A 24,969-nucleotide genomic window follows, 5' to 3' on the forward strand; every position below is an offset into this window, starting at 1 on the left:
AATGTCTCCAGGTGTCACCAAGTGTCCAAAGGAGCAGGATTGCCCCCTAGTTGAGAATCACCGCTCTAACTGGTCACCCTGCTTATATTGGGTTGACTGGTGGCCCTTAAAGAGATATATCCAAGCCCTAACCCCCAGAACCTGTGACTGTGACCTTATTTGGAAAAGAGTCTTTGCAGATGTAATTAAATTAAGGATCTCAAGATGAGATGATCCTGGATTATCTAGGTAGGTCCTAAATCCAATGACAAGTGTCCTTATAAGAGGCAGAAGAGGAGAGGACACAGACACACAGGGAGAAGGCTACGTGAAGATAGAGGCAGAGATAGGAGTGATATGGCCGGAAGTCAAGGAACGCCTGGAGCCACCGGAAGTTGGAAGAGGCAGGGAAGGGTCCCTGGAACTTTCAGAGGGTATGAGGCTGTTGACACTTTGATTTCTGACTCCTGGCTTCAGGAAGAACTGAGAGACAATACATTTCTGTTATTTTAAGCTACTCAGTTTGTGGTATTTTGTGATGGCAGCCCCAATAAACTAATACCCCTACTGTAGTGGGCACTTGAATTTGGTGCAAGAAATGGCTCCCTCCCACACGGCGCTCATGTTCTTCTGATAGTGCTATTCCCGTGCTTTGATCTTCCGGTTATTTTATTTCAACGTGTGCTTCATTCCTCTTGTTCTTCCAGAAAGTTCCAAGAACTCCCTTTGCTGTGGCCTGCAGACCCATGTGGTCAGCCGGGGAAGGGAGATACCCATCATTCTGTGCCCTCCACCTACTGTGTGCCTACTCCCTCTCCAGACCAGAAGCCCCTAGTGAGCCTTTCTGCACAGCGCACGGGAGGTGGGCGTTACCACCCAGAGGGCGAACAGTGTGCTGAGGGGAGAGGTGACCTGCCCAAGGCCACGCAACTGGAGAGGCTCAGAGCCTGCTTTGGCCCTGAAAGCTGAGTTCTGTCCCTCTGTCCAGGCCTCAGTTTTCCCTCCTGTGAAACAGGGATAGGATCGTTCCTTAACCAGTCATCTGAAATCCCTGGGGACAGTTACGTTTTTGGAATTGGAAATTTTTCAGATCTTAGGAAGGTAACAGGGCGAAAGCTGCCATGTGTTGTGTGATGTCCCTGGGGGGTATGGGGAAGCCCCTATGTAAAGGGATAAATAAAGGATAAACAGGGGTAAAAAGGGATCATTGATCACTGAAAACAGCCAGGGTCTAGTGCCGCGGAAGTGGTCCCTCCGCCGGAGTACTGGCACTACCTTAAGAAAAAGTTGGGTTTGCAGAGCCTTTTTGGGGATTTGGGGATTGCTGACGGAGAAGAGTATCTCCGTCCACGGCATTTAGGATCTTAGTTCCCCGACCAGGGATGGAACTTGCGCCCCCTACAGTGGAAGCACAGAGTTTTAACCACTGGACCACCAGGGAAGTCCCACGTGTACGATTTTTTTTTTTTTTTTTTTTTCCGTTACGCGGGCCTCTCACTGCTGTGGCCTCTCCCGTTGCGGAGCACAGGCTCCGGACGCGCAGGCCCAGCGGCCGTGGCTCACTGACCCAGCCACTCTGCGGCATGTGGGATCTTCCCGGACCGGGGCACGAACCCGCGTCCCCTGCATCGGCAGGCGGACTCTCAACCACTGCGCCACCAGGGAAGCCCCCACGTGTACTATTTAGTCGGGGCTCAGTAAACTTGGTAAGATGGAGGGAGGAAGAGAGAGAAGAAAGGGGGAAGGGGAGGAAGGGAGGGGAAGAAGAAAGAGGAAGAAGGGAGGAGGAGGGAAGGCAGGAGGATGGGGGAAGAAGGGGAAGAGGAGTAGTGGGGAGGAGGAAGTGGGGAAGGGGAAGGAGGAGTGGGTGGAGGAGGGGGAGAAGGTGAGCAAAGGGGAAGTGGAAGAAGGCTAAAGGGGAGCCTTGAAGAGGGGAAGGAGAAGGGGGAGGGGGAGAGAGGGAGGAAGGGGGGAAGTAGGGGGAATCAGGGCAATATGGAGAAGAGGGAGGAGAAGTTTAAGGAAGAGTGAAAGGGGAGGAGGAGGGTGAGGAAGGGGAGCAAGCTGTCTGCCCACATTTGTGAATGAATGAATCTCAACTCCAGCTAGTGTGACAGTTCCAGGCCTCAGTTTCTTTACCTCTAAAGTGGGGTGATCGCAATAGTGCTACCTGGCAGGATAAGAGTGCTGCTGTAGTTACTGGGCATTGCTGACTCCACTGACCCCCGGTTGAGAAAGTAGGGGATCAGTGACTGGCTCTGGGCCTGTCCTTCAGATCTGCCTCCTCGTCCCCATTTTACCCACCCTAGGTGGCCCACAGGGACCAATGGCAGCATGGGTGCGCTAGCGCACATGCGCGCGCACGTGTGTGTGTGTGTGTGTGTGTGTGTGTGTGTGTGTGTGTGTGTGGAGGGGAGCGCCTGAACGGTCCTGTCCTCTAAATGGTGCTGGAAGCAGGCCCTGGCCACCTCCCAAGGAGAGTGCTGAGAAGGTCGGCCAAGCTGCACAGAAAACAAGCAGGGTGGGGTGCGCAGAGGGGCAGAGGAAAGGGGAGTTTGGAGAGAAGGAGCCAAAGCAGAAGCCCACATGGGCACAACGCAGTCAGAGCAGGTCCCAGGAGTCTGCAGAAGCAGAAGCCCCGGAGGGGAGTCCTCTGTCTTGTCCTCACTGTCGCTGCCTGAGCTCTGGTAACCCTCGACAGAGCAGCCAAAGCCTGAGGGTCTGTGAGCGGCTCCAGGTCAGCCAGGGAACAGGGTGGCGGGCAGCGAGGCCAGCACTGGCCCGCACCTGATCAGGGGGAGGGCTTTAGGGTCTCTAGGTTAGCATTTAGGACCTTGGGATGCAAATAAGGGACTGTGGAGTTCCTGTGGAAGGGTGGGGAACTGGTGTGTGGATTTTGCCTTCCCTGGGCTGCTGCGGTGAGACTTAACTGACAAGAATTCGGGATATGGATTTGGGATTAGTTGGGTCCTTGGAATATATCTTTTTTAAAAAAAAATTATTTATATTTTTTATTTTTGGCTGCGTTCGGTCTCTGTTGCTAAGCGCGGGCTTCCCCTAGTTGCTGGGAGCTGGGGGCCACTCCTTGCTGTGGTGCGCGGGTTTCTCATTGCGGTGGCTTCTCTTGCTAAGGAGCACGGGCTCTAGGCGCACAGGCCTCAATAGTTGTGTCACGTGGGCTCAGCAGCCGTGGCTCACGGGCTCCAGAGCGCAGGCTCGGTAGTTGTGGTGCAGGAGCTCAGCAGCTCCGCGGCATGTGGGATCTTCCCGGACCAGGGCTCGAACCCGTGTCGACTGAACTGGCAAGCAGATACTTAACCACTGTGCCAGCAGGGAAGTCCATTGGAATATATCTTTAAGACTGAGGTAGGGGTTGGATATTTGGGGGCCCCTAGGCTGTGAGTTTAGTACTCCCCAGGTCCCTGGAGTCCGAAGAGGCTTTGGGGATTGGATTTAGAATAAACTGGGGCAAGAACCCAGTACAGGTAGGCCCTGAATGTGAACTGAGAGTTGCTAGTACCCCGGGGTAGGAATTCTGGTTTCCATCTACGGCTTGGGCCGGGAGCGCCCGGGAGCCAAACCTTTCTTGGCTGAGGGACGCACGTGTTCCCTAATCGCCGGCAGGGATAGGACGGGGGAGCTGGGAGGCCGGCGAAGTTTGGTTGTCATGGAGACAGCCGCCTTCCTCGCCAGGCGTTCTAGCCCCTGGGTCTCGCTGGCCGTCGTCACTCTGGCCAGGGTGGCCTCTCTATGGTCGTGGCCTCCGGAAGGGGGCGGGCGTCGGCTCTGCGGCTGTGCGGCAGAGCGGTTCTAAGCCAGACAGGTCGGAAGAGAGCCGGCCTGGGAGGGCAGGTGGGGCGGGGCCTAGGGTGCTAGGAGTGAGGCGGAGGGTGGTGACTGGGCCAAAGCCTGAGGGCGGGGCCGGTGACCGGGGTGGAACTTGGGCCTGGGATTACGGGCTAGGCCGGGGACTGGGGCCGGGGCTTGAGCTACTGCGGCCCAGAGTGGGTGCGGCGTGTGCTTGTGGACGGGGCCATAGGCCTAACCTAGGGGCAGAACCTGGTCCAGGGCGGGCGGGGCTCCGGAATGGGTCCTGTGCTTACGGGCGGGGCCGGAGACCTAACCTGGGGGCGGGGTCAAGCCAGCGGAGGTGGGGCGGATAGAGGTGGGACCTGGAGGAAAGCCCAGGACCTGGGTCTGTGGTGGGGCCAAGGTGGACTCTAGGCTTGGGGGCCAAGTCGTTAGGATGGAGCTGCTAAGTCGAGGCATGGGATGGGGCTTGCCAGTGACTGACGGAATGGAAGACCTATGCCTAGGGGCGTGGAGATACACTAATGATTGGCAGAAAAGCCTGGGCCGGGCTAGGAGCAAGGAGGCCTGTGCCCACTTTGGGATGGGGCGGAGCCTGTCTGAGACATGCCCAATCCCAGGTATGGGGGGGGCCGGCTCCTAGCGGGAGCGGAGCGCTACATCTGGGCGGGGTTGGGTTGGCCGTGGGGCGGGGCCCGGGCGGACCGTGGCCTCACAGCTCTCCGCCTCCCCAGGATGCGGGCTCCAGGTGCGGGTTCGGCCTCCGTGGCCTCACTGGTGCTGCTATGGTTGCTCGGACTGCCGTGGACCTGGAGCACAGCGGTGGCGCTCGGCGTGTACGTAGGCGGCGGCGGCTGGCGTTTCCTGCGCATCGTCTGCAAAACCGCGAGGCGGGACCTCTTGTGAGTGCAGCCCGGGCCTGATACAAGGGCTGGGGTCGGGGGCGGGCTGAGCGCCCAGGGGGGCGAACAGAGGGGGCTGAAAGGGCAGCGTGGGGGACCTTGAGGGCTTGGAGGGGGGAGGTTTTGGAGACTGGGGGCGGGGTTTGGGTGAGGGCAGGGCTAGGGGCGGGGCTTGGACCTGAAAAGAGTGGGTTGGGGGACTCTGAGGGCACCAGCAGGGGGCATCTTGAGGGATTCCCTGGAGGGAGATGGGTAGATTTCAATGTCCTTGAGCCTGCGTGGGTGACCTCAGGGTTCTGGACGGCAACTTGGGGGTACTAGGGCAGCGAGTAGGACTTCCAGAGAGCTGAGGCTGATTGGGAGGCCGTGCGTGTTTGGGGGTCTCTGTGGGGCTTTGGTGACTGTGGGAGGCATCTGGGGCGTCTTCAGGGACTCCGGTAGGTCCCTAGGCGTTCTCAGGGGGACTTTCCCAGGGAGAATGAAAGGGCTTCCTGGGGCTTGTGTAAAGGGCTTTTAGAGCCTTTGAAGGGTGTTTGTCTCCTCAGGGCCATTTACAGGTCTCTCTGCGGTCGGGGTGCTCTTTGAGAGTTTGAGGTCTGTGCGTGACTTTGGGGGTTCAGAGTCTGTGGAGAGGTTGCTGTGTATTCCAAGATTTGCTTAGGGGTCTCTGATGACTGAGAATCTCTGGGGAGGGGATTCTGGTGGTGTTTGCAGGCATCCTTGGAAGGTCTCTGGGGTATCTCTAGGGGCTTCCTCAGAGAAGCTGTTGGGAGTCCTCCTGGGGGTGAAATAAGTGCTTCTGGGCATTACCACCGGAGCAAATCTCAGGAACAGCCTCCATGTGGAAGTCCCTGAGCACTTGCTATGGGTCTGCCAGTCTTGGTGCCCATGAGGAGGTGGGAGGACTAACCCATTGTAAGGGTGAAGAAACTGAGGCTCTGTGAGCAGCAGGGATGGTGTGCAGCTGGAAAAACCTCCACTGCAAATTGGCTGGTTCTGAACCTTCTAGAACCTGACCTTTCTTTTCCACGCCCTGGCCCCTGCCCCTGCCCTTGGTTTTCTGACATGCAGATTGGACTGTGTTCTCTGTTCAGACACCCTCCACAACCTCCATCCTCTGCAGTAGAAAAGACTCAGCCTCCAGCTGGGTACTTGAGGTCCTGACAATCTATTCCCTGCCCACTTGCCACTCCCCACCTCCATAGGTTCATCTGGCCCCCAGATCAACTTGCCTTGTCAGGCTCAGGCTGCTTTCCTCTGTCTGGAATACACTGGCGCTCCTTTTGCCTGGCAACGCCTTTGAAGTTGCCTCCCTCAGGGGACCCTTTGCTGAATTTTCCTGCTCAGCACCCTCCCATGGCTCCTTGTTGCTCTTAGAATCTAGACCACATGAGATTTCTGACCGTGTTCCCAACCTCCTGTCCTTTCCTTTGTCACTCTTCCAGCTACACTGGCCTCCTTGCTGTTCCTAAACACACTCGTATTTATTCCAGCCCCAGGGCCTTTGCATTTGCTATACCCTCTGCCCAGATCCCTCTTCCCCTGCTCTTCATTTTCATCATGCCATGGCTTAAATGTCACCTGTCAGACAGCTCTCCCCTGACCCTATGTCGCTGTAGACCCTCCCACCTTGTTGCTCTCTGGCAGAATGGCCAAGATTTACACAGGGCTTCCCCTGTGTGAGGCACTATGCTAAGCATGACTTCTTCAAGTCCTCCCAACCACCCTGAGAGGTGGGTACTCTCTTGTCCCATCTTACAGATGAGCAAACTGAGGCACAGCATAGCTTTGTCACTTGCCCAAGGTCACACAGCTGGCCAGTAGTGGGGGCAGGATTTGAACCCAGGCAGTGTGGCTCCAGAGCTTGACTTGTAACCAGGTCTTCACTCCTTCATGCCCAAGGAAGGGGATATCTGTGACCAGCTCTGTCTCCCCTGGGACAGGACAGAAGCTGGGTCCACTCCAAGTCCCCAACACAGAGCTTGACACACTTTCTGTAGGAGGCAGCCTGGAAGATGCGCCCACCTCCCAGTCTTCCCACCTTTGTATGATCCCTTCCCTTTGAGTGTGGGCTGGACCTAGTGACTCACTTCTAATGAACAGAATACAGCAAAAGCAATGGGATATTACTTCTGAGATGAGGTAATAAAAAAGACTGTGGCCTCCATCTTGGGTTCTCTCTCATGGGTCACTCCCTCTTGGGGAAGCCAGCTGTCATGTAAGGCAGCTCTGTGGAGAGTCTCACATGAGTGAACTTGGAAATGGATTCTCTCCCAGTGAAACCTTGAGATGATCACAGCCTCTGCTGACACCTTGATTACAGCCTCACAAGACACCCTGAGCCAGAACCACCCAGCTAAGCTGCTTCTGGATTTGTGACCCACAGAAACTGTGAGATAATCAGTGTTTGCTCTTTTCAGCTAGTAATTTTGGCTGCAATTTGTTACACAGCAATAGCTAACTAATGCAGCTTATGTAACACCCACCCACCTCTGTACCAGGTTTTGTTCTAGTGTTCTCACAGTCCTGTAAGGAAGGAATGCTTACTAATCCCATTTTGTGGTTGGTGAACCAAAGCACCGAGAGGGGAGGTCATTTGCCCAAGAACACAGAGCTGAGGAGCGGCAGGACTCCAGAGTACGTGTTCTTAGCTGCTGTGTTGTGCTGGGGTGGTGGTGCAGGCCGGCTGCATTTAGAACCTAGGTTCAGAAATATTTAAGCACCCAGCCTCCGTTCTTCTAACTCGTCTTCTGTTTTCCTCGTGAAATCTGATCACATTCATCTGTGCTGCTTTCTTCCTGCCCCGGTGTCCTAGAGCTCAGGGTGAAAGCAGGAAGGGGCAGAAGGAGCAGAGGGGCAAGAAGAGGCCTCAGGAAGGGCCCAAAGGTGGACAGTGGCCTCTTTGTCCCCTGGGTGGGGGTGGCTTGTGCTGCTGCCAGGGTGGGGGTGGCCCAGACATGTGGCCCAGACATGTGGCTGGAGTCCACTGCCCGCCCATGTGGGTGTGCTCCAGAGAGGCTGGGGGCGAGGGCGGGAGGGACAGGCCGTGAAGACTGGGCCCCGTTGTGAACGCTTGAGTGACCTGAGCGCGAGCCACTGCCGCCTCAGTCAAGTTTCTCTGCTGTGCTGTCTGTGGACAGGGAGCACCCCTGCGGGAGCTGCTTCCTGTGCGTCCTACCCTTGCTGATGGCCCTCTCCCCATGGCTGTAACGCTAGCACCCCTTCATGGGGTTCTTGGGGTGCTCTGCTGAAGCTCTTAGAGGAGAGCTGGGCACCTAGTAGGCACCCAGACTTGTTGGTGCTGATCGCCTTCACCCAGCAGTGGGTACCTCAGAGGTCAGGTGCTTGGTGGCTAGAGCCGGAGCGTCTAGCTGTGGCCCTCACTCTGCGCCTTGCTAGCCCATGAAACATCACGCTCTGAGTCTTAGTTCCTTCATCTCCAAGAGTACACCTTGTGCATCCTCTCTTCTTTAAGAAAACATGAATTGAGCACCTGTTGTGTGCAGCACAGGCACTTGTTCTGTCACGTGGTACGTGGTGACTGTTTGGGAGCAGGCCTGAGGAGGAACAGAGGGACCCTGCCAGGGGGCCTGGTCTGTGTCGTTCTGTCCTCTACTTGCTGTGTGACCTTGGGTGTGTAATTCACCTCCCTGAGCTCCCAGCTCATCCACCATCGGACATGGGGATTTTAGAACCCTACTTTGGAGGGTGGCCGTAAGGTTAGCTCAGTAAACGCTGAGGCTGCTCACCGTAGCAACTCTATTTATTCGTTGAATGGTTGAGATATCAGGATCCAACCAGGGAGGTGGATGTATAAACAGCTAACTTTTAACATTTTACATTTTCAGTTATTTTTTTTTGCAACAGTTCATACATAACACAGGTACAAAATTCAAATGTTAGAGAGAGGTTTGCTGTGAATGCTGCCCTCTCTCCACTGCCCCCAGCCCTGCAGTTCCTCTCCTCAGAGGCATCTTGTGTCTCTTTCCCAAGAAATATATGTAGACCTCTTCTTGTTCTTGGTGCTCACAAACGGCCACACATTCTCCATCATATTCTTCACCTCCTGCTTTCTTTCTTCTCTCCACTTTCACTTGAAATTTTTGCTTTTATTAAAGTCATGCAGGCTTCGAGATGAAAGACTCTAGCCTTCTACCTCAAGTGGCAGCTGCCAGCCCCACCCTCTACCCACATTCTCCCTCCCCTTCCAGGAGTGATTCTTACCTCTCCTTTGAATCTTTTGGACTTCACCTCCACGTCTCTAAATGGCTTATGTGACAAATCTGCATTTTTTCACTTTGAGACTAGATCTGTCATCTCACACATGGAAGATGAGGATTTGGCATCCCTTTATCCCCCTGTCCTCACTCTCTTCCTGTCCCTGTGCATGGTGTATACATACCCACCCTCATACATACACAGACACACATGTTCTTCCATCTCTTCATTGTCCCAATATTATTACAGTTGATTCTCATTATTTGTGGTAGTTTTCTTCTTCTTCTTCTTTTTTTTTTTTGGAAATGCTGCAAGGCTTGCGGGATCTTAGTTCCTCCACCAGAGATTGAACCCGCACCCTCGGCAGTGAAAGCACGGAGTCCTAACCACTGGACCACCAAGGAATTCCCTGTGATAGTTTTGTTCTACAAAGTTGCTGCGAACATTGAATTAGCAAATACTGAACCATTGTTTCTAGAGAAAATACAGGGTTAGGTTCTTGCAAGCCTCTGATCACATTTTCATCAACCAGTCAATACATAATCTTGTTTCGTGTGTATTCTGTTTAGAGACACATCATTTAATATATATTATTGATTCATTACTGTTGAACTCACTGCCAGCAACATTATAACCCATGCCTGAACAAAACTTATCTAATATGTGTATCTTCTCCGTAAGGCACATCACAGCCTTCTTGTACTTAGGAACACTAGACAGCATTTCAGCATTATGCCTGGGGCCCATTTTAAACAGCAAAATCAACAACAAAAAGCACAAAGACACCAAAAAATGTGGCATTAAATAGACTGCCAAAAGGATGCTTGTTTATAATACGAATTAAACAACTTTATGTATTTTTGTCTGGAGTTATTGATTGCCTTCGTATTGGTTAGTTTTCTATGTATTTATCTCTACTTCAAAGCCAAACTCCACAACATTTGTCTCTCTCTCCTCTAATATTTATGGCATCAGATGGGCTTTCCGTTTCATCTTTTTGGAGAAGTCTCTCTTTTAGCCTCCAATCTGTCCAGGCTGGTCTAGTTGCTCTCTCTACCTGGTGGGCAGCCATTACACCAGGCTGGCTCCTACCCATCTTCCTGAGGATTCGCATCACTTCTATCTTGGGTTGGATAGATACCCTGTTTCCTGGGTCCCTGATAGTCCTCTTCCTTGGTTTACTCCTTTAATTAGTTGGAACATATCTTCATTAGCTTTGGGAGAAATCATGTATAGAAATTTAATTTTTTGAGACCCTCCATTTATGAAAATATCTTTATTTCCACACTCACACTTGACTGATGGTCTGGGTATAGACTTCTAGGTTGGATATTATTTTCCTTCAAAATTGAAGGCATTTCTTATTTTCTTCTCACATCATGGTTATTGTTGAGAAGACTAAAACTCTTCTGATTCCTGATCCTTTGCAGTGACTTTTTTTTTTTTCCTTCTGGAAGTTTGTGGGATCTTTTCAAGATGGTGGGTTATTTCCATCCATTGTATGATCTGTTGGTGGGTTTCAGGTCAAGGAAGTTTTCTTGATGTTATCATTGGTGATTTCCTCACCTTTATTTCCTTTGTTCTTCTTCGAACTCCTATTATTGAGTGCCTGGAACAATGTCTAGCTTGATAACATTTATTGAATGAATATAATGTTGGATCTTCTGGACTGGTTCTATAATTTTCACATCTTTTTTTTTTCTTAACATCTTTATTGGAGTATAATTGCTTTACAATAATGTGTTAGTTTCTGCTTTATAACAAAGTGAATCAGCTATCTTCTTATCTTTTTTATTTTCCATCTCTATCGTTTTATCCTACTTTCTATGATATTTCTTCAAATATATCTTTCAGTCCTTCTAGTAATGTTTAACTTATGCCCTCACATTTAAAATTTTTTATTATGATTCTTTGTTCAAATTAATAGACTATTTTAATTGATTTTTAATTATGTTTTTTCTTTTTTATATAGACTTTATTTTTTATTATCGGTTTTAGGTTTACAGAAATTAAGCAGAAAGTACAGAGAGTTCCCATATACCCCCTTACTCTCCCCTGCAGTTTCCCCTGTTTTTTTTTTTGTTTGTTTTGTTTTTCTTTTTGCAGTACACGGGCCTCTCACTGTTGTGGCCTCTGCCGTTGCTGAGCATAGGCTCCGGACGCGCAGGCTCAGCGGCCATGGCTCACGGGCCCAGCCGCTCCACGGCATGTGGGATCCTCCCGGACTGGGGCACGAACCTGTGTCCCCTGCATCGGCAGGTGGACTCTCAACCACTGCGCCACCAGGGAAGCCCTCCCCTGTTTTTAATATCTCTTATTAGTGTAGTACGCTTGTTACAATTGATGAGTCATTGTTGATACATGATTATTAACTAAGCCCCCTTTTTTTTTTTTTGTGGTACGCGGGCCTCTCACTGTTGCGGCCTCTCCCATTGCGGAGCACAGGCTCTGGACACACAGGCTCAGCGGCCATGGCTCAAGGGCCCAGCCACTCGGCGCGGCATGTGGGATCTTCCCGGACCGGGGCACGAACCCGTGTCCCCTGCATCAGCAGGCGGACTCTCAACCACTGCGCCACCAGGGAAGCCCCAAGCCCCATATTTTTCATTAGGGTTCATATGTATGTTGTACATTCTTTGTGCCCTCACATTTAAATTTTCCTGGATCATTTTTTTTTTCCATTCCCTGAAAGCTTTTATATAGCATCCTATTCTTGTTTCATGGATGCAGTATATCTTCGTACATTTTCAAGGATATTAATGACTTTATTAGTTTTTTTCTCTTTGCACAATCTCTTTTTCCTCAAAGATTTTCTTCTTTGTTTATTTTAGTCTCCATCATCCCTATTAGAGGAAATCCCCAGGAGTCTGGTAGTCCTTGGCTGTAAAGCCAATTAGAAGCTCTCAGCATGGATGTGTGTAGGGGGTGAGGGGGTCTTGTCAACTGAGCTTCATGATGGGGTCACCTGGCCAGGTGGTGCTTTGGGGAAAGTCCAGTGCAGTGTCTTTGGGTCTTTCCTCCAGGCCTGGGCACAGGCCCCACCAGCAGCATCCCAGGAACACAGCGGGGAAGAGGGCTGGAGGCTTGGCATCTGGCAAGTAAACATTCATTTAACACCCATTTGCAGGGAGGTGCCCCACCCAGAAACCCTCCTGTGGATGGACTTTCAATCTTCTCCTGGGTGGCCACTTTTTTTTTTTTTTTCAATTGAGATACTGACATGTAATACTCTGTTAGTTTCAGGTGGGCAACATAATGATCTGCTATTTGCATAAAGGTTTCTCCTGCTACCCGAAAATAGAGCATTCCTCTGAAACCTTTCATAAACCTAAACGGTGTAAAGGGAAGAAGCAATTACCTTAGGATGCATCTTGCTAATGGGTGCACAAAATAAATTGAGATCAAGTTCAGATGCTCACAGACACAGTTCAAAGCTATGGCAGCTTGATGCTGGGATGCTGAGTGTAGTTCCCAGGGAAGGAGCTTGGCAGTGCCTCTCTCACTGCTTTGGGTGCGCGCTGCCCCTATGACAGCTCCCTGCAGAACAAACACCGAACACTATTTTCACTTCTTGCCTTTCATTGTTAAAGCGAAAATCCTCTTTGGATTTCTTTCGGTTAGCAAAAACAGGTACTAATTTTGGTCTTTCACAAAAGAGAAGCGGCATTAGAGTGAATTTTTGAAAAGTAGGGGATACTGGTATATTGTGAAATGATCACCACTGTAAGTCTAGTTAACATCCATCACCATACAGAGTTACAAAAATTTTTTTCTTGTGAGGAGAACTTTTAAGATCTACTCTCTAAGCAACTTTCAAATATGCCATGAGGTAGTATTGACTATAGTCACCATGTCGTACATTACGTCCCCATGACATTTATTTCACGGAGGGGGCTTCTTAAACAGATTTCCATCAATCCTCCACTGCAGCCCAGGATTCTGCTTTCCCCCTCCTCCTGGGGCCTCCACCTCTCATGTGCTGCTGCCCAGCTTCCCAAAGTGGGGTGATTTGGTCTCCACTTCCATTTTCCCGGTCCTTGTGAGTTCACACTTAAGACCTTTTACTAGCCGTTTTGGGAGGCACTGTCAACAGTCAGTGTCTGAGTGCTCAATCTGCCATCTTTGCCGCGTGGTCAGCAGTAACTTTCCCCATTTACCTTTAGGGTCCTTCCTCATCCCTTGCATTGGGGGCGCCGTTCTTTTTTTTTTTTGGGGGGGGGCTGTGTTGGGTCTTCGTTTCTGTGCGAGGGCTTTCTCTAGTTGTGGCAAGCGGGGGCCACTCTTCATCGCGGTGCACGGACCTCTCACTATCGCGGCCTCTCGTGTTGCGGAGCACAGGCTCCAGATGCACAGGCTCAGTAGTTGTGCCTCACAGGCCCAGTTGCCCCGTGGCATGTGGGATGTTCCCGGACCAGGGCTCGAACCCGTGTCCCCTGCATTGGCAGGCGGATTCCCAACCACTGCGCCACCAGGGAAGCCCGGGGGCGCCGTTCTTGTGCGCAGCCTTTTGTTGTAAGCTTCAGCTCGAGCTGTTGTTCATCTAACCCCAAGCCTACTGCAGGATGTTTGGATTCTTTCCCATCTTCTGCTCACTGGAAGCTACAAATGAATAATGCGCCGTCATTTCCCCCGTGTGACTTTAATGTGTCAAAATCAGTATACCAGTTGGCGGAGCGATTCACTCTGCTTCACTCACTCCTCTCCTCCCGCTGGCCTTTGCTCTCTTTTAAACCTGCCAATCTCCTTCCTGCCTCCAGGTCTTTGCACTCGTGGTGCCCTCCACCTGGAATACTTCCCCTCGAGCTTTACCCGTGGCTGGCTCCTTGTCATCCTTCAAAGTTCAGTGCAAATGCTGCTTCCTCAGACAAGGCTCCCCTGCCCTGTGGGTGAAGTCTGTCCCGGTCGTGCTTGATCACATCATCCTGTTGCTTTTTTCTTAGGAAACATATAAAACTGTCATTGTTTTTGTTTGCTTTCTCCCTGATTATTGACTGTAAACCCATAGCGGCAGGGATCACGCCTACCTTGGTCACCTGTGTGTCCCCATTCCTGTGATGATGTCCAGCGTGTGGTGGTACTTTGTGGAGGTGTGCTGCACTTGTGGATCAGCTCCTCTGGGGAGGTGTTTCTCCACGAGGAGGCTTCAGCTGCAAGTAGTGGGAATCCCAACTAGAAGTGGCATCAACAGTAAAGCACATTTATAGCCATGTGCAATGGGGTATTGGGACATGAGGTGGCTTCAGGCTGATCAATTTGTGTTCAGCATGTTATCATTGGCCCAAGTTCCTTCTGCCTTTCTGCTCTGGCATCCTTGCTTCAAGGGCTCGGCGTCTCCTGTTAGTTACCCTCATGGTCCTATATTAGCTGCTGTGGCTCCAGCTATCACATGCTGATAAAAGAAAGTGAACATGGGACTACCAGGCCCCATGTTGCAGGGGGTGTGAAAGGGGCTATTGTGATGGCGGGAGGTCTATGAGTTGGGCAGTGTTGGAGTTAGAGCCAGATTTCCAGAGCTTTGAACACTGAGCAGAAGACAGTCTTATGTTCCCAGGGAAGTGTTCTGAGCAGGGAAGCAGCACAGCTAGGCTGGCCTGCATGGAGGAAGAGGGTGGCTTGGTGAGGAGGGTTTGAGGCAGTCAGGCAGGAAATGCACTTGTTCCCATACAGTGGGAATGGAGACACACCCCCTCTACCCCCTTGAATGGGGCACTGGGGTGAGAGCGGTAAGGAAGATAGACAAAGGTTGGAGATGAAGCAGAGTGTGTTAGTTTCTTGTGGCTGTCATAACAATGAAGCACAAACTGGGGGACTTAAAACAACAGAAATTTGTTCTGCCATAGTTGTAGAGGCCTGAAGTCTGAAATCAAGGTGTGGGCAGGGTTGGTTCCTTCTGGAGGCTCCGAGGGAGAATCTGTTCCATGCCTCTCTCCTAGCTTCTGGTGGCTTCCAGCAATCCTCGGCAGTTCCCTGGCTTGTGGTTGCATCACTCAGCCCAATCTCTGCCTCCGTCTTTGGATGGCCTTCTTCTCTATGCCTGTGTCTCCTCTTCTGTCTCTTAGAAGGACACTTGTCATTGGATTTAGGGCCCATCCTAAATCCAGGATGATCTCATCTGAAGATCCTCAACTTAATTACATCTGCAAAGACCCTTTTTCCACATAAGGGCTCATTCACAAGTTTGGAGGATCAGGACTTGGATGTATCTTTTTGGGGCCACCGTTCACCCCACTACACAGAGAATGGGGCCTGGCCCAGGGTGGAGGCGGGAGACCAGGGGGAGGTGACTGCACCGTTTCAGGCTTGTGACGGTGGGGCCTTGGCCGTGCTTGTGAGATAACCGGATTCCAGCTAGTCTGCATTGGAGAAAGTCATTTGTTCTACCCATCCTTGAGGACCTCCTGTGCCCCACACCCTGTGTGGGCTTCGGGGATGCCATGGTCACCATGACATGCCATGAACGCACCAGATGATGCTTTTCCTTTCCTATGGAGCCCACAGCCTAATGAGGGAGAATGATGCTCGAGAAGGAAATGAGGAAATAATTTAAACATCAGAAAGTGACAAGAATACAGCACGTGGGGGAGAGGCAAGGATAGTGCATGACTACTGCAGCCAGGGCTGTAGGTGTGGGGCATCCAGCACAGGTGGTCAGATGAGAAGGAGCCAACCGTGCAAAGACCTGGGGGATGGAAGAGTTCTCCAGGCAGAGGGAACAGCAGGTGCAAAGCCCAGAGGCAGGACCCGACCCTCCTGGGCAGAGTAACGATGAATCCCTCTTTTTCAATCCTTCTTCTTGGTTGGACACTTAATACATTTGACAGGTATTAGGCTGAGAATTGCACTGTTGCCCCATTTACAGATGCACTGCTGTTGTGGGCCCTGCTTCCTCTTTGTAAATAGGACAATGGCAGTACCTACACTTTGCTGAGCTGGAGAACACTTGGAGCTTGTTATGTTCAGTCTCCTGATACTCCAAGTAAGGAAACTGAGGCCCAGAGAGGGCAGGGTCTGCCCAGGTGCCACGGCTGGTAAGCGGTGGAGTAGGATCTGAACCAAGGCCATTGACTCCAGGGCACTTTTTCTTTCTTCTGGGCTCTGCTGGGGCTCACAGCTCCGGGACAGACACTTGAGGAATCAGTGTTTGCACAAGGCTCTCAGATCATGTCCTGCCTCCTCCCCTGGACCATTACTCCCAGGGGACCTCCTGGGCTGGCCCCCGCTCTTGGAACTTGCTTGTTCCTCTTTCTTCCTTACAGGGTAGGTATGAGTCAAGTTGCTGGGCAGATAAAATGCTAATTCAACTCTGTTTTCTTACTGACAGTGCATACCTCCCTGGGGAGAGGATAGCAACAGAGTTTATTGAGAATGTAGGACACGCCAGGCCCTGTCCTTAGAAGTCTCCATCCATCTCTTTTGTCCCCTAATGACCTGGAAGGCATGGGATCTTATTGTCCCCATTAACCAGGAGGCCCAGAGAGGGATGTACCCACCCATGCCCACTGTATGAGTGTCCTGGGGCTGCCGTAACAAATTACCACAATCTCGGTAGCTTAAAACAAAAGGAGTTTGTTGTCTCAAAGTTCTGGAGACCAGAAGCCCCAGATCAGCTTCTGGGGGGTCCAGGCGTCCTTGGCTTGGCTTGTGGCTGCATCACTCCAGTCTCTGCCTCTGTCTCCTCAGAGCCTTCTCCCTTGTGTCTTTGTGCTCTCTCTCCTTTTTTTTTTTTTTTTACTTTTTGGCTGTACTGTGCAGCATGCGGGGTCTTAGTTCCCCAACCAGGGATTGAACCCACGACCCCTGCAGTGGAAGTGCAGTGTCTTAATCACTGGACCGCCAGGGAAGTCCCTCTCTCTTCTTGTAGAGATACCTGTTATTGGATTTAGGGCCCACCTAGGCAATCAGGATGACCTCATCTCATACTTACCTTAATTATATCTGCAAAGGCCCTGTTTCCAAATAAGGTCATAGTCTGAGATTCTGGGTGTACATGAATTTTTGGAGACACTCTTCAACAACTGCAGTCACACAGGCAGAAGAGACTGGGCTGCATTTGAGCCAGTGGGACACTGCATTTGAGCCAGTGGGACACCAGCATCGTCCTTACATTCTAGGCCCTGTTTCTAGTGCTGGGACTACATCCCTGGACACAATAGACAGATAGACAGGGTGCCTGCTCTCATGGAAAAAGACAAAGAATTCAGGAAACCCACAAAGGAAGATGGCAGTTTTAGATTGTGATGATCACTTTGAAGGAATAAAACGATGGTGGTGGTGGGGGGGTGTGGGTGCTGGGAATGTATCAGTTACCTATAGCTGTGTAACAAATTACCCCTTTAACTAGGGGCTTAAAAAATGATCATTATCGTCTCCTATGTCTAGGCTTCCTTACCGCTCAGTGCTGGGTTCCTAGGGCCAGTGTCCTGAGAGAGAGGGAAAGCGAGAGGGCATGAGGGCTCCTGCGTGCTGGTGTGCTGTCTTTGTGCCCTGGGCTCAGAAGTCACATAGCATCACTTCTGCTACATTCTCTTCCTTAGAAGCAAGCCCCTCAGTCTGCCCACACTAAAGCGGATGGGAAACAGAACCCACCTTTCGAAGGGAGGACTGTCAAAGGGTTTGCAGGGATATTTTAAAATAGCCATACTGATCCAAGCGGGGCAGGGCTGGGAGGACCCCTCTGAGCAGGTGTCATTGGAGCTGAGAGGTAAAGGATGAGAAGGAGCCGAGATGAGGGGCCTGGGCAGAGTATTCCAGGCAGTGGGAGCTGGGCAAAGGCCCTGGGGCAGGAACCTCTGCCCTGCTGAAGATCAGGGAAGGAGGCAAGAGCAATCTGGGGCAATGGAGGGTGATGAGGTGGCCAGGTGCATGGGGCTGGGCCGTGCTGGGCCTCACAGGCCACAGGGAAGGCATTTGATCGAAAAAACAGTGGGAGCCTTTGGAGGGTTAAAACATTATTTAAAAAAACTTTTTTGATTTTTGATTTTTTAAATTTTTTAGAATTTAGGGAATTCCCTGGGCAGTCCAGTAGTTAGGACTCCACACTTCCACTGCAGGGGGCCCATTCCAATCCCTGGTCAGGGAGCTAAGATCCTGCAAGCTGCACGGCGCGGCCAAAAAAATTAAAAAAATTTTATTTAAAAATTTTTTAAGTTAACATTTTTAATTAAATTTTTATTTAATTTTTTTTTTTGCGGTACACGGGCCTCTGACTGTTGTGGCCTCTCCCGTTGCGGGGCACAGGCTCCGGACGCGCAGGCTCAGCGGCCATGGCTCACGGGCCCAGCCGCTCCGCAGCATGTGGGATCTTCCCGGACCGGGGCACGAACCCGTGTCCCCTGCATCGGCAGGCGGACTCTCAACCACTGTGCCACCAGGGAAGCCCAAATATTTTTTATTTTTTAAATTTATTTTTTTATTTTATTTTTTAAAAATCTGTGTTAAAAACATTTTACTATGGAAAGTTTCAAGCTTACAGAAGTAGAGAGAATAATGTAATAAACCCATGTGCCCATCCCCCAGCGTCCGTGATCTTCCTATGATTGTTTCCTCATCTCCACCCACTTCCTCCTGTGTCTGAATCTCAGTGGCACATCTTTCTATCTGTTAGTTTTCCAGGGTGTACATCTGGAAGGTAAGGACTCCTGTTTTTAACCTTGCCACAGACAGTCTTCATGAGTTTCATTCATTCATTCATTTTTATTGTAGTAAAACACATATAATATAAAATTTACCATTAGCGACATTGAGGACATTCACAGTGTTTTGCAACCATCGGCTCTATCTAGCTCCAGAACATTTCTATCACCCCAAAAGGAAACCCTGTCCCCATTAGCAGTTACTCCCCATTCTCCCTCCCCCAGCTCCTAGTAACCACCAATCTGCTCTGTCTTCATGGGTTGTTTTTGAGGTGTAATTTACATATAATAAAATGCACCTGTTCTAAGTGTTCATTTAGGATTTGGGGAACCACACCCAGGTAACCTTCCTGGGGGCAGAGTGAGGACCACCTGTCTCGGTCAGGGCAGAGCAAGCTGCTGTAACAAACAGGTCCCCACTTGACAGTGGCTTAACCCAGCACAAAGTTACCTCTCAGAGTCAGGTGGCAGGGCAGAGAGCCAGGTAAAGCCAGAAGACCACTTGTTTCTTGAGCTCCTGCACTGAGAAATTCTAGCTTTCTTGGTTCTGTGATCTAAAGCCATTTCTGTTTGCTTAAAACAACACAAACAAGTTCATGTCTCACTCATGTGACAGCCTGGCATCATCAGTGATGGCTGCTCATCTCCACAGGGTCATTCAGGAAACTGGCTCCTTCCTACTGGGTTCTATCTCCCCCTGGGGCCTCTGATCTCCTTGTCTCTACTAGCAGGTGAAGACAGAGGAGCAAGACACCTGCCATCAGGGCCTCTCGCTAGCCTGTCTTCTGGCCTCACCTGGGGCAGAGGCACCTCCTCCCCTGGGTGGGGGCACACGTGCTGGATGGCTCAGCCACCTGTGCCTAGTGCCATTGAGTAACTTGGGAGTGGAACAGCCTCCCAGCTCAGGGGGTGGACCCCAGGGCCCGGTTGAGGCAGGCGGGGCATGAGGAGTCCAAGCTGGAGGCAGTGGGGGGTCAGCATGGGGCACTTGGGCTGCCCCAGGAGAGAAAAACAAGGTTAGGCCTGGGCCTGGCTCCCTCAGGGTCACCAAGCAAGCTGTGGCGGAGGAGGACAGGGTGACTCTGACTTACACTGCATGGCCTGGCCAGCTGTGAGAATCCGCCTACTTCTGGGCTGACTGGTAAATGGCCCTTTGCCCTTAGTTTCTCCAAGAGACCCAGCAACCCAAGGGTCCTTCTGAACACTTGCCACCTTTGGGAACACAGGGACCTTTTCCTCCGCTTTCTCCACGTGGGGATGCTGAGGCTTGGGGTGGTCTCCTGGAAGCCGGGCAGGACACTCAGTGACACCGTCCCCTCGTCCCCCCTCCCAGCGGCCTCTTCGTGCTGATACGCGTGCGCCTGGAGCTGCGGTGGCACCAGCGCGCCCACCACACCATCCCGCAGATCTTCCAGGACGTGGTACGGCGGCAGCCTGAGCACCTGGCGCTGGTGGACGCGGGCAGCGGCGTATGCTGGACCTTCGCGCAGCTGGACGCCTACTCCAATGCCGTGGCCAACCTATTCTGCCATCTGGGCTACACGCCAGGGGACGTGGTGGCCATCTTCCTGGAGGGCCGGCCTGAGTTTGTGGGGCTGTGGCTGGGTCTGGCCAAGGCGGGCATGGAGGCCGCGCTGCTCAATGTTAACCTGCGGCGGGAGCCCCTGATCTTCTGCCTGGGCACCTCGGGTGCCAAGGCTCTGGTCTTCGGACGGGAGCTGGCAGCGGGTGAGGCCGGGTGTGGGCAGCATCTCGGTGGGGGCCTGGGGCCGCCCAGGGCAGGGAGATGGTGCTTCCCTGGCCCTGGGAGGGGACCTGCCCGTCCTTGACCGTGACATATGTTTTGGGCCGCAGTGGTGGCCGAGGTGAGTGGACAGCTGGGCAAGAGCCTGGTCAAGTTCTGTTCTGGAGACGTGGGGCCCGAGGGTGTCTTGCCGGACACCCAGCTCCTGGACCCGCTGCTGAAGGAGGCCTCCACAGCCCCCCTAGCCCAGCCCCCTGGCAAGGGCATGGATGGTGAGTCCAGGTGGGATCCCCCCTGCCGATGCCCACCCAGTCCCCTCGCCCCCCTCACGCCAGCCTCCGGTCCCCAACACCCACATCTCTCTTAGATCGACTCTTCTACATCTACACATCAGGGACCACGGGGCTGCCCAAGGCTGCCATCGTCGTACACAGCAGGTGAGGGGCCCGTGGGCATTGCCCCCAGCGCAGGAAAGCCACTCCGGTTCCTCTCTATGGCCTGATCCCCCCAACCCCCAGCTCCTTTTGGGGTCTTGTGGGCATCTTGATCCCAACTGGGTAAAACCCACAGCCCATCTCAGGGCACCGTGCTGCCCTCTGCCCCTCCTCAGTCTCCTCCTGTCCCCACTCCTGCCCCCAACGGCCCCCTTCTCATCAGTGACCATAGCAAGGTTTAAAATCCTAAGTCAGACCTCCTCTGTGCCAAACCTCCCCGTACCCTCCTTGGCCCTCAGAATAAAAGCCGTATTTGTGTTGTGCGGCACCCGCCACTTCTCTGATGTCATTTTCCTCCTCTCCACCTCTCGCTCGCTCCCTCCTCAAGCCCTCACACTTCCTCAAACCTGCCAGACTCCTTCTGGCCTCAGGACCTTTGCATATGCTCTGCGCTTCACCTGGGTGCCCTTCCCTAGCTCACCCTACAGCACCTTCTTGCCGGGCCTTAGCTCATGTGTCACCTCCCCAGGCAGGTTACCCCACCCTCCCTGGCTTTGTCCCCTTCAGCCTCTCTCTATCCCTTTGCTCTATCATATCCCTCGTGGGAGCAAGCACCATTTTATTTGTTGCATGTTCCTCTCCTGCCAGCCTGTAAGGCCCCTATGAGCTGGGCTGGCTCTGCCTCAGTACGCAGCTCGCTCCCCCAACGCCATGCTTTTTTCGGGGGTGTGGGTCCCAGCCCCTGCACTCCCTGCCCCTGCAGGTACTACCGCATAGCGGCATTTACCCACCACTCCTACAGCATGCAGGCGGCAGATGTGCTCTACGACTGTCTGCCCCTGTACCACTCGGCAGGTACCACAGGGAAGCTTGGGCGGGGGAGGGGGCGGGGGATTGGGGACCCCTCATTGAGTCCACTCTCTGCAGGGAACATCATTGGCGTGGGTCAGTGTCTCATCTACGGGCTGACTGTGGTCCTCCGCAAGAAGTTTTCAGCCAGCCGCTTCTGGGATGACTGCGTCAAGTACAACTGCACGGTCAGGCCCCGCCCCCTCTCGCACCTCCAGCCCTCCGCCCACCCTCCCAAGTATATGGCTCTGAATGGCTGCCTCCCAGGGACTCGGTGGGGCTGGGAGGGGGCAGTCAGTGCTTCTGTGCTCAAGGCCCAGCCCGAGGCTAAACCTTCAACATGTAAACTCATTGGAACCTCACAGCTGCTTGGGAGCGTGCAAAGGCCTCATACCCGTTTTGCAGGTGGAGAAACTGAGGCTTTTAATTGGACACAGACTGCCTGAGATCCTTAAGGTGCTGCCTTCCCTACTCCCTGTGCCCCGAAGGTCTTCCCTGCTGGTGGCTGCAGGGAAATGGGTGCAGTCACCGCGCTGGGCTGGTTAAGGCCACAAAGCCCAGGGCTTCCTGGTGGGATAAGCATGAAGCAGAGGTGGAGGGCATCCACTGTCCTGCAGAGCAGGTAGGGGTTAAGACAAATCCCTTCCTCTCCTCTCCCCTCCACAATGAGAGGAGAGCAGGCCGAGGATTTCAGTGCTGTGATGGGGGTGGAAATACAGGTGCCTAGTACCTTCCTCCAGGTGGAAGAAGGAGTGAGGAGGGGAGGGAAGGGGGTGTGTCCAGGGACTGGCAAATTGGCAGGTGCTGACCCCACCTTGAACAGGTGGGGCCCAGAGACGTTCAGCCACTTGCCCAGATCACACAGCTGGACAGGGTGGGGGCTCTGGGCCGGGCATCCTGGGGGATCTCTCGGGGCGATGACTCTGCCCTGCTGTGCTTTTGAGGATTTTATGTTCTGCGTGGGGTGGTGGGGGGTGGTCTGGGGAAAACTGCTAATCTGAATCTTGAAATAGAAGACAGTCCGTTTATTAACTTAACTCTTGAGAGTTGCAAATATACATAAATGTGGACAGAAAAGTTTAGGGGATTCCCAGGTATCCATCACTCGGCTCCAGAGGACATCAGATACCCTCTCCTGCCCCCTCCACGCCCCCAGCACATCCCTCCTTCTGTGTTGTTGTGAAGCAGCCCCAGATAGCAGCGTGTTTCCTGCATAGATATGTCAGTAAAACCTCTGAAAGCTGAGGATTGGTCTTTTTTTTTTTTTCAATTGAGGTGAAATTCACGTAAGATTAGCTTTTTTTTGTTTGTTTTCAATTTTTGAACTATTTAGTTTTATTTATTTATTTATTTATTTTTTGGCCACGCCTCACGGCATGCGGGGGATGGAACCCGTGCCCGCTGCAGTGGAAGGGCGGAGTCTTAACCACTGGATCGCCAGGGAAGTCCCCAAGATTAGCTGTTTTAAAGTGGACACTTCAGTGGCACTTAGTCCATTTACAGTGTTGTACAGTCACCACCTCTATGTAGTTCCAGAACATTTCCGTCACCCCCAAAAGAACATGCTGTCCCCACTGGCAGTCATTCCCCGTCCCCCTTCCCCCAGCCCCTGGCAATGAATCTGCTTTCTGTCTCTGTGGGTTTGCCTGTTCTGGACATTTCTTATAAATGGGATCTCTGTGTGGCCTTTTGTGTCTGGTGAGGGCTGATTTTAAAACAAAAGATTTGGGACTTCCCTGGTGGCGCAGTGGTTAAGAATCCGCCTGCCAATGCAGGGGACACGGGTTCGATCCCTGGTTCGGGAAGATCCCACATGCCATGGGGCAACTAAGCCCGTGCACCACAACTACTGAGCCTGCACTCTAGAGCCCGGGAGCCACAGCTACTGAACCTGCGTGCCACAACTACTGAAGCCCGCGTGCCTAGAGCCCGTGCTCCATAACAAGAGAAGCCACCGCAGTGAGGAGCCCGTGCACTGCAACAAAGAGTAGCCCCCGCTCACCGCAACTAGAGAAAGCCCCCACACAGCAACAAAGACCCAACACAGCCAAAAATAAATTAATTAATTAAAAAAAAATGAAACAAAAGATTTGAAAGCAGGGTCTCAAAAGTTATTTGTACACCCATGTTCATAGCAGATTATTCACAATAAATAAAACATGGAAGCAATCCAAGTGTTCAGCAACAGAATGAATGGATAAGCAAAATGTGGTTCATCCCTACAGTGGAATATTATTGAGCCTTAAAAAGGAAGGAAGTTCTGACACAGGCTACAACATGGATGACTGTTGAGGACATTATGCTGAGTGAAATAAGCCAATTGCAAAAAGACAAATACTGCATGATTCCACTTATATTGGGTACTCACAGTAGCTAAAATCACAGACAGAAAGTAGGATGGTAGTTGCCAAGGCCAGGGGAGGGAGGAATGGGGAGTTAGTGTTTACTGGGTATAGAGTTTCAGATTTACAAGGTAAAAATATTTTGCGGGGGGAATTCCCTGGCAGTCTAGTGGTTAGGCCCCGGCACTCTCACTGCTGAGGGACTGGGTTCTATCCCTGGTCAGGGAACTAAAATCTCAGAAGTCACGTGGTGTGGCCAAAAAAAAAAAAAAAAAATTTATGGGGATGGATAGTGGTGATGGCTGCTCAACAATGTGAATGTATTTAATACACTGAACTGTGCCCTTAAAAATGGCTAAGATGGAAAAGAAATGGCTAAGATGGAAAAGAAATGGCTAAGATGGAAAAGAAATGGCTAAGATGGAAAAGAAATGGCTAAGATGGAAAAGAAATGGCTAAGATGGAAAAGAAATGGCTAAGATGGAAAAGAAATGGCTAAGATGGTAAATTTTATATTGTGTGTATTTTACCCCAATAAAAGATAGAGTCAGAAAGAAGGAAAAAAAACCCACAAACACATAACCTCAGTATCATTATCCCAGCCAAAAAGTGCCAGTGATTTCTCAATTATCAGGAATCCGGACAGTGGCCTGATCCCCAGTGTTTCTACCATGTCAAAATATGGGGGGGGGGGGTTTGTTTCTGTATTTTTTTTTAAAATCAGTGTTTAGGTAAGACCCACACATTGCAACTAGTTGATGTTTCCTATAAGAATCCTTTCATCTGTAGGTGCCCCTTGTCTCTCCCTCATTCTTCTCCCACCCCTCCTTGTAATTTATTTATTGAAGAAATGAAGTTTGGCCTGTAGTGTTTTCCCAGTCTGGGTATTGCTGGGAGGTCCTTTGACATGCTTCTCTCTCCCTGGCACCTCCTGTACCTTGGGAATAGGGTCAAGCGTAGCGGGTTTTTTTGTTTAACTACTTTTTAAAATTGACATATAGTTAATTTATACAATGTTAGTTTCAGGTATACAGCAAGGTGATTCAGTTATATATATAT

At 51.6% G+C, this 24,969-nt stretch overlaps 1 protein-coding gene across 7 annotated transcripts in view; it reads left to right on the forward strand.

The window, feature by feature from the left end:
* The first annotated feature begins 2,571 nt into the window (after positions 1–2,571).
* Positions 2,572–24,969, forward strand: part of SLC27A1 (solute carrier family 27 member 1) — a 31,286-nt gene continuing 8,888 nt past the window's right edge. The window contains exons 1-7 of one of the 7 annotated variants that reach the window (XM_073803041.1): positions 2,572–2,716; positions 4,524–4,691; positions 19,875–20,269; positions 20,396–20,557; positions 20,653–20,722; positions 21,459–21,574; positions 21,647–21,756. In XM_073803041.1, coding sequence (XP_073659142.1) covers positions 4,525–4,691; positions 19,875–20,269; positions 20,396–20,557; positions 20,653–20,722; positions 21,459–21,574; positions 21,647–21,756 — 1,020 coding nt within the window. In that variant the 5' untranslated portion in view covers positions 2,572–2,716; position 4,524. Of the gene's footprint in view, positions 2,717–3,811; positions 3,832–3,911; positions 4,410–4,523; positions 4,692–19,874; positions 20,270–20,395; positions 20,558–20,652; positions 20,723–21,458; positions 21,575–21,646; positions 21,757–24,969 lie in introns of those variants that run through there. The other 6 variants (XM_073803040.1, XM_033853898.2, XM_033853901.2 and 3 more) reach the window with 6 other exon arrangements.

Source organism: Tursiops truncatus, chromosome 3 (genome assembly GCF_011762595.2).
Source record: "Tursiops truncatus isolate mTurTru1 chromosome 3, mTurTru1.mat.Y, whole genome shotgun sequence".
NCBI classification, from domain to species: domain Eukaryota; kingdom Metazoa; phylum Chordata; class Mammalia; order Artiodactyla; family Delphinidae; genus Tursiops; species Tursiops truncatus.